Source organism: Poecile atricapillus, chromosome 1 (assembly GCF_030490865.1).
Source record: "Poecile atricapillus isolate bPoeAtr1 chromosome 1, bPoeAtr1.hap1, whole genome shotgun sequence".
Classification (NCBI taxonomy): Eukaryota; Metazoa; Chordata; class Aves; order Passeriformes; family Paridae; genus Poecile; species Poecile atricapillus.
The window spans coordinates 174,578,226-174,592,286 of NC_081249.1; the positions used below are offsets into that span (position 1 = coordinate 174,578,226).

The 14,061-nt window shown below is 43.2% G+C and overlaps 1 protein-coding gene across 1 annotated transcript in view; it reads right to left on the minus strand.

The window, feature by feature from the left end:
• SYNE2 (spectrin repeat containing nuclear envelope protein 2) overlaps window positions 1–14,061 on the minus strand; it is a 174,126-nt gene that overhangs the window by 26,499 nt on the left and 133,566 nt on the right. Inside the window, exons 96-101 of the mRNA XM_058860814.1 lie at window positions 13,740–13,974; window positions 12,131–12,325; window positions 11,310–11,435; window positions 8,827–8,982; window positions 5,131–5,289; window positions 4,022–4,188 (exon numbers count right to left, since the gene is read on the minus strand). Of these exons, the coding sequence (XP_058716797.1) occupies window positions 4,022–4,188; window positions 5,131–5,289; window positions 8,827–8,982; window positions 11,310–11,435; window positions 12,131–12,325; window positions 13,740–13,974 (1,038 nt within the window). The remainder of the gene's footprint in view (window positions 1–4,021; window positions 4,189–5,130; window positions 5,290–8,826; window positions 8,983–11,309; window positions 11,436–12,130; window positions 12,326–13,739; window positions 13,975–14,061) is intronic.

Below are 14,061 nucleotides of genomic sequence, written 5' to 3' on the forward strand. Positions count from 1 at the left end.
ACGCAGAAGGAAAACATTTCATTTTCGCCAGGCTGGGAAGCAATGTGTGGAGTTAGAATCAGCGGTGGATGGCCCAGGAAAGGGAACATGGCCATGCACGACACAGTTCCTTGCTAGTTCTTGCCTGTTAATGGATGGCCCACGAGTGCTGCTCCAGAGCATACTGAGGATATAAATCCCACTCTGTGGGTTTTTAGTTGTCCACGCAGCCTGTGCACTCCTCCTCTTACTGCTACAGTAACAAAAGCAAGAGATTTTCTGTGTCCATCTTTAGTGTCAGCACAACACCGCCTTCCTGCCTGTTAAGTATGTTTGTATTCCCCATCCCTCAGCACAAACCTCCCGTGGTAAGAGTATCTTCTAGGCTGAACAGAATGCGTTTGTTCTCCTCTCCTGGCATGCTAATCCCTTGATGGTTACTTTATCCCATGAAAATTAACATTTTGAGATTCTTCCAAGTTTGCAGCCAGACGGTGGCTTGGTGCAGCACACAAGGCAAAGCTTTTGTCACTGCACAGGCTGAGCACAGGCAGATAATGAAAGTGTTAAATTCTGCAAGTGCAGCCATATGGCAAATCTGAGCTTGTCACCATAAACTAAGAGAATCACTTCAAGGACTAAATGGGGAGCTCACCTACTTTGCCCATCTGTCCCAGGACGTTTATTGGTTTAAAAAGGTGAAATAAGCTACCAGGAGGACTGCTCTGCACTGATACATTGGCTTCCAAGCTGGTTTAGTTTCATGTTGGTGTCACAGAGCCATACAATGCACTGCAGACAAGATAAAATCTTACACAGGTTGCAGAGACAGCCACGGGTCATCAGCAACCACAGAACTGAAGCTGGCAATATATCTCAATCAGATTCCTTTGTGGATACAGGTTAGTTTTCCCTCTTAAACCAGATGATCAAAAAGTGGCCACTACAAGAAAGATTCAGTGCCCAAAAATGAAGAATTGGCTCTGAACACACAGCTATTCAATATACATTTTTTCCTCCTACTCAGTGCCTGGCTCTGTAGTTCACCTCCTTCCCAAAACTTGGCCTGCCATGAAGACATACAGAAATTTGGTCCTTGCCCCTGTGACGGTGGGTGGGCCACTCAGAGCCAGGTGTCAGTACACTTAAAGCAGAAGCTCACTGGGTGTTTAACAAAAATTGTTGGAGTTGTAATATTTGTCAAAAAAAAAAGCTTTAAGTGGTCAGAGATTTGGCACCCTAAACCTCAGAAAATTTTCACTTCAATTTTACTTGCCACAGCTACTCATCTGAAAAGACAGGAGCAAAACCACCTCCTCATTTCATGGATGTGCTGTGAAAATAAGTTCCTACAAGTAACTTTTTTTCAGGAGAAAGACAAGGTTTTCTTTGCACCATAGTCAAAATTTGTCACTTCTCTCCAGGAACACTCCCATACCCTCAAACCCTCCAGGCCCTCTGGCACTCCTTCCCAGAGGCATCTTCTCCATTCCTCTGATTTTCCCCAAGCAATGAAGCAGTGCCCATAAAAAAAGGGCTTTGCACAGGTCACAGATGTGGCAGCACTTGTGCAGTGCTCCAGTCTCTTCTGCAGGACTGCAGTGGATGCACAGCCCCTGTACCATTCCCCTCCAGCCTCCACACACTGTGAGAGGATCTCTGGACTTTGATGGCTTAATCCAGCAGGGACAACAAAATTCTCCCATCATCCTTTACGTGTGTTCTTTCAACACAGCCTCAATACAAATTTTTTTAACAGTTTCTGCAAAAGCAGACTGAGAAGGAAGGAGACAGTCTATCAGCACAGGGCATCACAACCCACACTCGCAGGTCACCTTGCCTCCAGCCCAAGGCTCTTTGCTCTTCTCTGCTCTCTCTCAAAGATGCCAAATTTGTGTCACATTGGCAATGGATTGAGCTGCTGCCTCCCCACCATCACCTGAGCTTGAGAGAGGCTACTCAAAAGCACAGGAGGAACCTCATCTTGAGTGCCCCAAAGCACACCTCTGAGTGAGATGGACATTTCAGTCAATTGATGTCTAATTTAATTCCTTCAGACATCAAATCTCAGTAGCAAGCCAGCACCATGGCAGCAAACTCGAAGCAGAAAAATGGCAAGTTACAGCAGGGCAAAATAAACTCTTAGGAGTATTATCAGAATCTGAGAATCTCAGACACTGTTTTGAGTGTCTGGCCTGGTGGTTACTTTTGACTAGGCAGCTGAGAGCCAAGCCCCAGCAAGGATTAGGTGAGGGAGGAAAGGTGCTGCAAAACACTGCCATATGCTGAACCTCTCTTAGTATTAAATCAAAGGGGACCAGCAGACCCAACAGGGCTGCCTGATAATCTTGGGCCACCAAGGGAGCTGCTTAAAATCACATTTTTGCCAGGCCCTTCTAGTTCATTACCCTGGTCCTGAGCACCAAGTTGGTAAAAATCACGAGTAGAAGCTGGCATATTACAGACATTTTGGAATTAAGAACACAGGAACAATCAAAAAGCATCACACCAATTCCCTGGTAGCTGCAATATCCACTTAGATACCAAATACTGGGAGCCTTGTTGATGCCCTAGACAAATCCACAGTAAAATACCTCAAAGCACCACTGCACGCTTGCCTGAAGGTAAATATTTAAGACATACCAGGTAGTCTTGTTACAGAGTACTGGAATATGGTTCCAGATCTCTCTCTAAATGCCCCAGCAGTTTTTTAGCATGTTTTCCTAAAGCTTATCAGAAACATGTCAAGCTTACCTATTTTTTAAAACAGCAAATTTTAATCTGCATTTTAAAATTGCTACAATTCAAAACCAACAAACAGCAGAACAAACACTGATCATAAAAGAGCTTTAAAAGTGACACATTCCTATCGGATGAGAACAGAAAAAGTGCTGTTACTAAAATGAAGCTTGCTTTCCTACACCAGATCAAAAACAGACACCTTGAGACAACCATTGCAAGTTTATCTGCAGTGTCAGATCTTAGGAAGGCAGCTTCTGCTTAATCATTCACACACAGCTCGTGTGTCACCACTAATTCAGATCTCACTCCTGATTAAGGCCCAGCACACCTAGCAGTACATTGTCACAGCTCAACCACCTGCATTATCTGTCCCAAATTTAACTGAGCAACAGAGCCCAGAGTGGGGGATCACACACAGAACAAAACCTTGGGAGAGAAGTTGAGACCAATACTAATTTGGTGTTAGCCTTATTATTTCTGGATTACCAATAAACTCAGCAGGAGGCAAGACCAGCCCAGCATCCTCCTCCCAAGCTGTGGCAGAAACTCAGAGATAATAATGAAATGGGATCATCTCAGTAAGGCTAATACTGAAATGATCATGATGTTCTTAACTCTGTCAAGTATAATAAAGATGCTTAATCCATTAAGAAAGGTTGTTGCCTAGATTATGCAGGTTTTTGTTTTAATTTCAACTGATAGTATTTTCCACTTCACCACTTATCATACAGAAAATCCTGAATTTAAAAGAAACTCGTATGGTCTTTCAGTTGTTTTTAGGAGGGAGACAGAGTAAAGAAATAGCACTGGTATTAAACAAAATTTCAAACACTTTTGAATATAAAAAAGGAACATTATCATATAAATCTGACTGACTACAGAGATAGAATAGAATCTATTCCTAAATTCTGTGCATTCAGACATAGAGTGAAAGAGAGGCTTGTGTTAAAATAGGAGACTCAACTAAAAAGCCCAAATGAACTATCATGCTGCCTTAAAATTAGGTTGCAATTCAACACATGGAACGGAAAGATAATTTTGAATCTTCCTTTTACAAAGCTCCTATCATTAAAATTTTATTTTATATGAACTCTTACACCCTGCCCTCTACTGTTGGATAAATTAAGACATTTGGTTTCATAACAGAGCAATAAGTTACAAAAAAACCCAATCCCTTCAGCCTGACTCTCAGTAATAAATTCCAACTTAACTGGAAAGTCATGTCACTCTGTTTCTGATGGTCAAGGACACAAGCCTCTGACTTTTATTTCACATAAAACATTGAAAATCATTTTCTTACCGTGCTCCAATGACATCGAATAGGTGCTGCCAGCGATCATTGATTTTGTTGAGTTTATCATCTATTTCTGCAACTCGGCTCTTGTTGCTAGCCTTGATTAGCTGATCACCCATTTGTTTTAAGTGAAGCTTATTTTCACTGAACAGGTTTATTTCTTCCATGCAGTCCTGATAAACATACACAAACATTGCTTTAATTATGGGACAAACAAAACAATGATACCGAAACAAAAATATGCGTTTCTTTTCCCACATGTGTGACGCAAAGTCATGTTTGGCTGAGGTTTCTACATTAGCATGTAGAACTCTCACTGAAAACAAAAACAAAACCTCAATGAAGAAGCCCTCTCACAATCTATGAAAACATATGCACAGAAAGACTTGCAAGTGCCAGGAGTAAGTATTCCTAAAAATAGCAATTGAATGTTCTAATTTTATCTGTTGTTTTCCTGATTTAACATCATTTTTCAATGAAGCCACCTCAAAAGGACCCAAATTCAAGCCTAGGATGGCTTTATTTTGCTGGCATTCTTATCCAGAGGAGATCTGGGATTAGATACTGAGATGTTTTAGCCATGAGGAAAAACAGCAGAACAATAATGGTTCTCTTTGAAATCAAGCTAATACAAAAATGTTAGAAAACACCAACTACCATGGGGAAAGAGGCAGAATTACGTTTTATTTTTGGTTGTGGTAACTTCTTGCTCACTTGGCATAAGACCTACCCCATCCTTCAGTCTTTTCTTTGTCCTCTGCCTACCAGTTGTGTGGATGATGGAGGTGGTGAGAGCAGTGAGCTGCTCCCAGGACACCACTCTGAGCAGTGCTTGGTGTGCATGTGTGCCCCAAAACCCCAAGAACCCAGACCCCACCACCACAGCTCACACAGATCACACTCCATGACTAAATGCAGTCCAGTGGCATTTCTGTTCTGCTTTAAGCTCCAAGTCTGAACATCAAGAAGAGCTAATGATAGAAAAGCTCATCTCACAAAAGCCTGTGTGTGCTGGTTTTACACCACATATCCAAGAAGCAAGGAACACATGAGGAATGGTGCCTCTATAATGAGTTATCGGACTGCAATTGAAGAAAAGTGCCATTACTATTTACCTTCTGCAATTTGTCTATCATGTCTTCAATGCTAACATCTGCAGTCTGCAACACCTTGCTTTCCATTTGTACCAGCCAGGAGCACAGCTCCTTATTCTTCTCATTGAACACAATCCAGGCATTGAGCCTATCCTCGATTTCCTGCTTCCGCAGGGACACCTAAGGAAAAGCACACACAATAAATTCCAGCAACAGCTTTTTCAGGAAGGAAACCAGCAATTATGAGCCTTCTAATTTCTAGTCTGCATTTGATCTTATTCCGTTTTGCAGGAGCAGTTATCAAGTATTCTACTTTCCTTTCCAAAGCCAGCAAGCAGATTGTTATTACATCTTATTTTGATGATAGCAGGGCAAAAAGTCGAGTAGCAAATACCAGATTCTCTCCCTCAGAAGAATAAAACTGAGTGACAGCTTTATAAATAATGTGCTTATATAATAATTTAAATGTTACACACAGTGAAAACCTGAAAATGTCAAACAGACAGAAGGAATATAAAATACATAATTACTGCATACTGTTTAGTATGGCCCCATTTATGACACAAGAGAAATAACACCTAAGTAAGTACTTCTTTTTCTGCCACTCTAAGAGAAACTTTGCAACTACCGACTGCAATTATTTTATCTCTGTAAAAGCCTCCCTCTTCTCTTTCCATCTGCCCACTAGTAATTGGAGAACTTCTAAAAAATCAGCAGCAAGAATCTATCCTTTTCATTGAAAACTATGGATTTTTTTCTCCCCATCAAAAATACATTTTCCAGGATGGATAAACTAATTGTCTAGCCAGAGAATTAAGGTCTGATATTGCCTGGAAAAGCAGAGTTATTATCATTGCTCCAATATCTCAGAAATAAGCAGGGTCACACTTCTAACTAGCTAATAGCACCTGTCTCTAGCCTAGGGCTCTTAAATATATTTTCTTTACCTTGATGGATTCCTGCAATAAGATGTATGAGACAAAGGAAGTGAAAAATGGTTCAAGCTCTACTGAAGCAAGAGAAACAAATAACCCTTCATTTTCACCAATAAATTCTGTCTAAAGATTTAGAATAACGTTTTGGTTGTCTTGGCTGTAAATGTCTGCTCTAAGTATCTCCCCATGGCAGAAAACACTCCCTCTTCGCATCTCACATGCACTTTATATAGCATGTTACTCCTCAAAATTCCATTATTGATTCTTCTAGACTAATCTCCAACACGATTTTGTACTGCAGATTGAAGTTTAAATGTGTAGTGTGGAAGCAAGGCCACCCCCCATGTAACACCACGATCAAAACCGAAGGCACCAAGCCCTCTCCCACCACATTGCTTTTGTCCCTTAAATTCTGACTTATTTTCAAGGAGGGGATGGAGAGGTGAAAGGGATTTCTGAATCCTTCATGACAATCTAAGCAAAGAGATGAGGATGAAAGCAGTGTCTTGGGACACAGGGAAACAGGGATTCTCCCAAGTACTCCGTAGGAAAAAGCCTGGAGATGCCAGGGACCTCAGAAAGTTTCTAAGAGTGTCTCTCCTCTGGTATGCTCCTGTGGACATTCAACCTCAGAGGTTTGGAGGGTGAACCCTTCATCCTTCCTTACCACCTGCAGCATCTCCCACATACGGAGGCGAATTTACTCTGTCAGTGGAAGGACAGATTATGCTTGTCAGCAAAACAAGCTCTAAATGCTGGTGTGATTCTGACTCCACATTTGCCTGCTCAGAACAGGGCAAGGCAGGATTTTAAGAGCAAGAAGCACCTTTTAACTGGCTAAGCAATACAGGCTGAGAGTAAAAAACAGGAATAACCAAAAAAATCCCAGACAATCTTCTAGGAACATGAGCCCGTCAAGCCATTGCTTTGAGCAATTCCTCCTCTGTCCAGCTGCCCTGGTACCACCCCCATTTTGCACCCACCATTGAGCATCATGTGCATTCCAAAAGGAGGCTAAAATAACATCCAACGGGATGGTGGCTGAGATGAATGGTTAAATCTGTGACCTACATGCACCTTGCAAGGGCAGCTCTGTAAATGCTAATCCCTTGAGTGCATCTGCTCCCTCTGCCCAGTTGAGCACAGGCATCTGGCTGCCCCTGGGCTGTGACAGCTGCAGCTCTTTCACCTCCCTGCATTTATTCTGCAGACTTTCCTCCACACAATACATCTTGACTCTAAGTTATTATCCAAAACAAAGCAGTCATGCCAACAGCAGAGCTGATAAAGTCTGTTCTCTTACCCTGGTGTCCAGCACTGAACATCACTCTGGGCTCTCCCGAGGCTCATTAGGGCTGTACAAACATTCAGAGTCTCCCTCCACTACAGCACTCAACAGATTCCTCCCACTATGGATTCTGTGTGCTAACACATTACTGTCACCTCTTTCCTCCCTCCAAGACAGACTGAACTCCACGTTGTTCCCTCAGGAAATTAAAATGGAAATTTTGAATAAAATCTGAACTTAAATTACTACAGGAAATTACTACTTGGATAGATTGTAGTGGAGCACATATAAAAATTTTAATTTTCAGGGCTGTTCAACACAGTGGGGACAGCAGGCTTCAGTAGCTCACCAAAAAAATGAGAAAGAACAAAGTTCTTTCATTTATAGGCTTAACTACAGATTTCCATTAGGAAGATGGTTCAGGCATTTTGATTTAAAAAATAATGGCTTGTATTTCTCAGGAGGAGAGAGGATGTCTCTGGTATTATTTTCAGAGTTCAGAAAAAATAACAGAGAAAACACTGGTTGTAGAACAGCTGACTAGTTTAGGGAAAATAAATTAAATTATTTTTTCTCACTGCAATGAAAAAAAAAAAAATTAACTATTTCAATCAAACCACATATTTATTTCATCACAACACAGTTTGTGAAATAAGCACAGCTGTTCATTACCCTGGCAACATCCCCACCAAGATTGCTTTACCTTTGCTTGTGTAAGAGTTAGAAACAAAATACTAACTGGCTTCAATACTTCTTTACTAACTGTAAAATAAAAGCTATTTACTTGTCAGTAAAGAGATACATGAGTTTGGCTTGCTGGTATGTAGACCTCTTCAGAGTAAGTTAAGACCCCGAAGTATTTTACCTCTTCCAATCCTGTTAACAGGTCAAAGTAAGCACACATTCAAACTGCATAATAACCTAATGCATCAAGTCCATGTGACTTTGCTGTATATGCTCCCCAGCAATTTTAAATGCAACACTAAATTAAGTGTAATACAGCAACAAGCCACAAAGAATGCAAATGTTTCACAGCATTTTCCTGCTACAAAAAAGACAAATCAGTTCTCAGTGTCCAAACCCAAGGAGTTAGTATTTAAACACATTTAAGCTTCCTTTTTGCTGGCATTTTATTTTAACTTTCCTCTTCCTTTTTCTGCTCCACGCCCTCAGGCAATTCCCGTGCTCATCCCTCCCTGCCTTTGGCAGCCCAGAACAAAGACACCTCATCCAGTAAACAGCTGCATCTGGGCTCTGTGCAGTTCCACACTCACTTCTTACAAAGGGTTTGCAACAAAACCCTCGGCAGCCTGTCCGGGACACAAAGGGGAGCTCCATCCCGGGCCAGCTGCGCCCGGAGCGGCCCCATTCCCACCCAGAGCTGCCAAAGGGAGCCAGGCCAGGAGAAGCCCCTGTGCTGGCCCGCTCCCCCTTCCCAGCGGGCCCCAGGGATGTCATCCCGCTATAAACACCCCGCAGCAGGTTCAGACTCACCCGCAAGCAGAGCTCTTCCCACTGCCTGTGCAGATGCTCCACTTGCTCCTTGAGCACCATCATGTCCTCGGTGAGGATGAGGTGCGCCAGCTCCGCCTTCATGGCCTGCAGCTCCTTCATGTCGTGGGCCCAGTCTGCCAGCGACTGCTCCAGCTCCTGCATGGAAACGCACCCGCACAAGCCTTGGCACTAAGCTCTTCAGCTTTCCAAACCTGCCGGCTAATCCCCTGCCTGGCCTGTGGGGGAGGAGAGCCGGGAATGTGCAGCCGCCTGTGCCGCACTCTCCATGGGGCTGGGCTGGCCAGGATCCCCGGGAGATCACTGGAACCCCACTGGAACCCACTGGAGCCCCAGTGGAGCCCCAGTGGAGCCCCAGTGGAACCCACTGGAACCCACTGGAACCCCGCTGGAGCCCCGCTGGAGCCCCGCTGGAGCCCCGCTGGAGCCCCGCTGGAGACCACTGGAGCCCCGCTGGAACCCCGCTGGAGCCCCGCTGGAGCCCCACTGGAACCCCACTGGAACCCCACTGGAACCCACTGGAGCCCCACTGGAACCCACTGGAGCCCACCGGAGCCCTGCTGGAACCCACTGGAGCCCCACTGGAGCCCCACTGGAGCCCCACTGGAAACCACTGGAGCCCCACTGGAGCCCACTGGAAACCACTGGAGCCCCACTGGAACCCACTGGAGCCCCGCTGGAGCCCCGCTGGAGCCCCACTGGAGCCCCACTGGAGCCCCACTGGAGCCCCACTGGAAACCACTGGAGCCCCACTGGAGCCCACTGGAACCATCGCTGGTTCCCCAAGTGCTGGAACACAGCCTGGCTCCAGCAACTCCCCGTGCTCCAGGGCAGCGTTTGGGTTCTCACACCCAGGCTGGCACAGGCTCACTTCTTCGGGGTCTCCTTTATTCCTGTTATAACTGTTTCAGACAAGTTGCTTTCCACCTGCATTTGCTCCAGTTTCAGGTTATTTTTCTAAACACACAAATTTAATCAGTTGCCTCCTCTAATGAATGATTTCATAGGCACTTCCTCAGATTTGTGAGCAATGTGCAGCTTTTAAACTGCTTGCTCACAGAAAACAGGCTCTCTTTTCTGCTTTGCTGCCCCAACTCTCCTTTCTCTTTATTGTAAGTTACATATTTCCCTTAACATTGTTAAAATTGTCACCTAAAAGGCAGAGGTACCACTGTGTACAGCTGGGGAATAAGATACTCTACACACAAGGTCCAAGGTCCCATTTTGCAAAAATAGGTGCTGTCAGTGGTTCATCTAACAAAAAAACAAAAAAAACAACCTCTAACAGAGAATCCAATTGTCTCATTTTAAAAGGAAAAAAAACCTGTGAGTGTTTGTGTCAGAAATGTGCTGGGTCTAAACCCTGTGAGGATTTTCACAGATCTTGGACCCAGCTTCAACACTACAGGAAAACACCAAATAAACCTGACTCTAAAATTTACCTGAGATCACAGTACTCCTATAGATGTGCACACATGCATTTATGTCTCCTAACAAGGGGCAAGTCCAGAGCAATACAGAGCTAACTATGGAAATTCATGGGACATTGCTAGCCTCATGTAAGATCCAGGGCTGAAAGAAAATAGCTTTATTCCATATAGAAGTGAAAAGCAGGAAGAGCATGCCATGCCATTTTAGTCCTTTATTGTACTATGGCACCTACTAGCAGCACTTGCACTGGTACTGTCTGACCCTGATGCCTCTACAGCTGAATTTCTCTTGCTGGGATAAGAGACAGAAACTGTGTGCTTCCATCTCACAGATAATTCAGGGCTACAGCAAGGCTGCTGCCGTGGGAAAGACAGCCAGCACTCACAAAGAAGATTTCAGACAGCTGATAATGAGTTCAAAGCCTTGGCCTGTTAATAAGCTTATTTGTTCCCACTACATAGGTCAACAATTCACTTCATAAAAGGATGATGAAAGACTGACCACTCCAGACAAAATGTCTCCTATCCCTTGGAAATTCTTTTCTTGCTATTTAATTTTTATGGTGCACTATGGGCTGAAGTAATTTTGCCACTCCCTTACTCTTAATTTTCCTTCTCTTTAATTATTCCCAGATCCTGCAGGTATATATGGTGCTTTGCAGAATTACAAAGTCTCTTGCCTGAAGAGCTCCATGTGCAAAATGAATTGGGAAACAAAAAAGGAGATTCAGTCATAGGGATAGCAGCCAAATGAGCTGAGAGAAGGGAATTTTTTCCCTTTTGTTTGAGAAACTACTTATTTTATAAATGCAGATTGTAAAGGGAGAAGAAGCAGGAAAAATAATAATCCAAAGACTACTACTACTACTCAACCTTCTTGGTCAGCTGGACTTTGGAGATGGGCAGCAATCAGGATGGTGTAAAGGAAAGAAATTCATTGTCACTGAAGGGCAGGTAAGAGGGAAAACTAATTTTACAGGGATGAGGTGTTGTGCAAAGACTACAGCAATTTGAATACAATAGGGCTGTTCATACCTTAATATGTTCCTTGGCTTTGTGGAGCTCTTCATGTTCAACAGGGAGTGGATCTTTTACTTTCTCTTTTAGCTCTTGCAGTCTGCTTTCCAGTTCCTTGGTTTGCTTTTCAAAGCGGTCACAAGTCTGCTCAGAGAGAACCAAGGATGTATAAAAGGTGAGGATACTTTATCATGAGGTATGAACCACACAGATATATTACAAAATACCATTTTCAACCCACTGAAATAATCAATCATGTACTCTGGCTTTTGGAATTTTCTCTTTTGATACACAGTGCCACCCACAAGGATTTGGTGCTTGGATTTACAGAACTTCAAGCCTCTCCTATTTAAGGCTTGCCTTTGAGAGCATTTCTGCTCATTTTGTTTTGTTCAACCCAAGAGACTTTAAGCATGGTTTTTGGACTATATCAGTGACAGTATTCAATTTTAAGACACATCTAATAAACTGCTTAGCCATGAACGCAAACTGATTGCTCTAAGGAAATAAATATGTGTTTAGATGTTCAACAACATGAGGAGAAACAAGCTAAATTTTAGCTTCACAGCCCAAAGCAGGAATGAGCTCCAGGCCGTGGGGAGAACATGAGAACAATCAGAGCAGGAATATCCATTGTTCCAACAAATGGAATCCAACTCAATTTCCTTTGGAGAATCAGGAGACCACAGTTTTAGCTTCTTTCAAGCCCTGCTGACACATGACAGGCACTTCCCTCAGAGTGCCCCTGCAGCGAGCAGCAGCTCAGCCCTGGAGACGGTGGGACAGGGAAGCTCTGGAGACCCAATGCCAGAGAAGCAGGTGGGGAGGGCATCATCTACCTGTAGGGTACCACTGAACTGCATCTTCTTCTTCTCCAGCAGGGCCTGGGTTTTCCCCCAGCGCTGCTGTAACTGGCTGAGCTCCTCCTGGAGAGCAGCGCTGGTGTCAGGATCGGAGACAGTGCGCAGCTTCTCCCCGACATCGATGACCAAGGTGTACATGGCTTGCCACCTCTGAAGGATCACCGCCTTACTCTTCAAAAGAAAAAAAAAATAAATTAAAATTAACTTTCTAAGCTGTTCTTAGAAAGTTACAGAAGTGCTTTCCCAGTATTTCACTTGGGAAGATGACTCTCAAGGTACAACTTTGTTCATAGGCATGAAAGAGTAATCAATAGATCTCCTATGTGCTTAATTGCAGAAAAATAATGTTTTCTCTGATACTTTGATTTATAAAACAGTGCAATAGCTTTCCCCAGATTGAATCTATAGGGTGAAAGTGCAGCAGTCAAAAAAGATGGTAATTCAGTTGTACAAGTTACTCAGAACAAAAAATACAATCTAAGTTCTGTGACCACCTCTAACATCAACATCTTAGGCTAATTTTTTCAGCTATAACAGCCCTGTTAATCATGATGTACTCAGAGTGAAGTAAGCCATCAATAATAATTTGCCCACCACAGACTGATCTCCAACACAAGGAGATAGAATCAGTTTCTTTCTGTAGAACAGCAGCAGGAGGAAAAGGACAATTTGGAGTATGAGAGAGAAAACTTTCTGGCTTTTCTCACTAAGAAAAAAGCATGAGCACTAAGTTGTAAAATCTACTGAAAATCACCTTTACACAGGCAGGTAGAAATGAAGATGAAATAAACAGGGCAGACACCAGATAGAATCCTGGTAATGTGTTAACCCATCAACACTAGATGTGTGGGTACACAATATAAATCTTGGCCTGTGCAAATAGCATTCAACAGTGTGATTTTAAAGGGTTTTAGACTGCCTTACACAAGCATCAAGTTCACTGCTTGCTTCTACCTTCCTATAAAACAAAGAGGTGCACAGTTAAATGAAAAACCAAAATATCCAAAATTAACAAAGGAAAATATTTTTTTCCACTGCATGGAAAATGCAGAACTCACTGTTCTAAAGAACTGCTCACCAGGTTTGTGTATCTTGGAGTGAACAGACTCCCTTGCAAGTGTTTTCTCCTTTGTTTCTGGCATCTCCTGCCCATTCCTGCACACACAGGACCCTCTATGGCCTGTCCTGCCACATAAGTACCTTCCTTCAGGCAAAATAAAAGGCCTGAATTCAGCAGTCATGTCAGTAACATGCACACAGACCTAGAGGTTACCTGCTAGGACAGACTAGGGTGCCTGACTTATCTTCTAGCACCCTGAATTTCTATTCTCATATCCATAAGAATTTTAAAGCATGCAAGGCTACTAAATGGCCACACTGATCAAGAAGTTTCTGAGTATAATGAGCCTTTTGCAATGTCACTGTTTTCTTATCTGTGCTCAGCTTTAAGGAAAAAGTGTCACCAATCATTTCTCCCCCAAGAAAGTGTGTGATTTTAAAGCTTTTTACCTTAGTGGACAGAAGTTGTTTCAGTCTGAGGGAAAAACCCCACATATTTTAGATTTATGAGAAATAAGCACAGTACCTTGAAATCATGAATGACATTTCTAAGCTGGTAAAGGCTGTAACAGTCCTGGCTCTTCACAGCTGTGAGGAAGCTGTTTGTATCATCAAGGAATCTGTTGAGGCTCTGCAGGGAACTCCTGAAGAGCTGCCACTGGCTCACGAGTCCATCGATATCTTTCTTCCTCTGCTGAACCATCCGGATAACATTCTGCCACTGCTCTTTCAGTAACGTGAGCTTGGAAATAAACTCTGTCCTGAAAATTACAAGGGCTGAGTGTTAATTTATTTTGATCTCAAGGCTGCATATTACAGTAATTGTGATGGATCTCCCATTTGCAAAG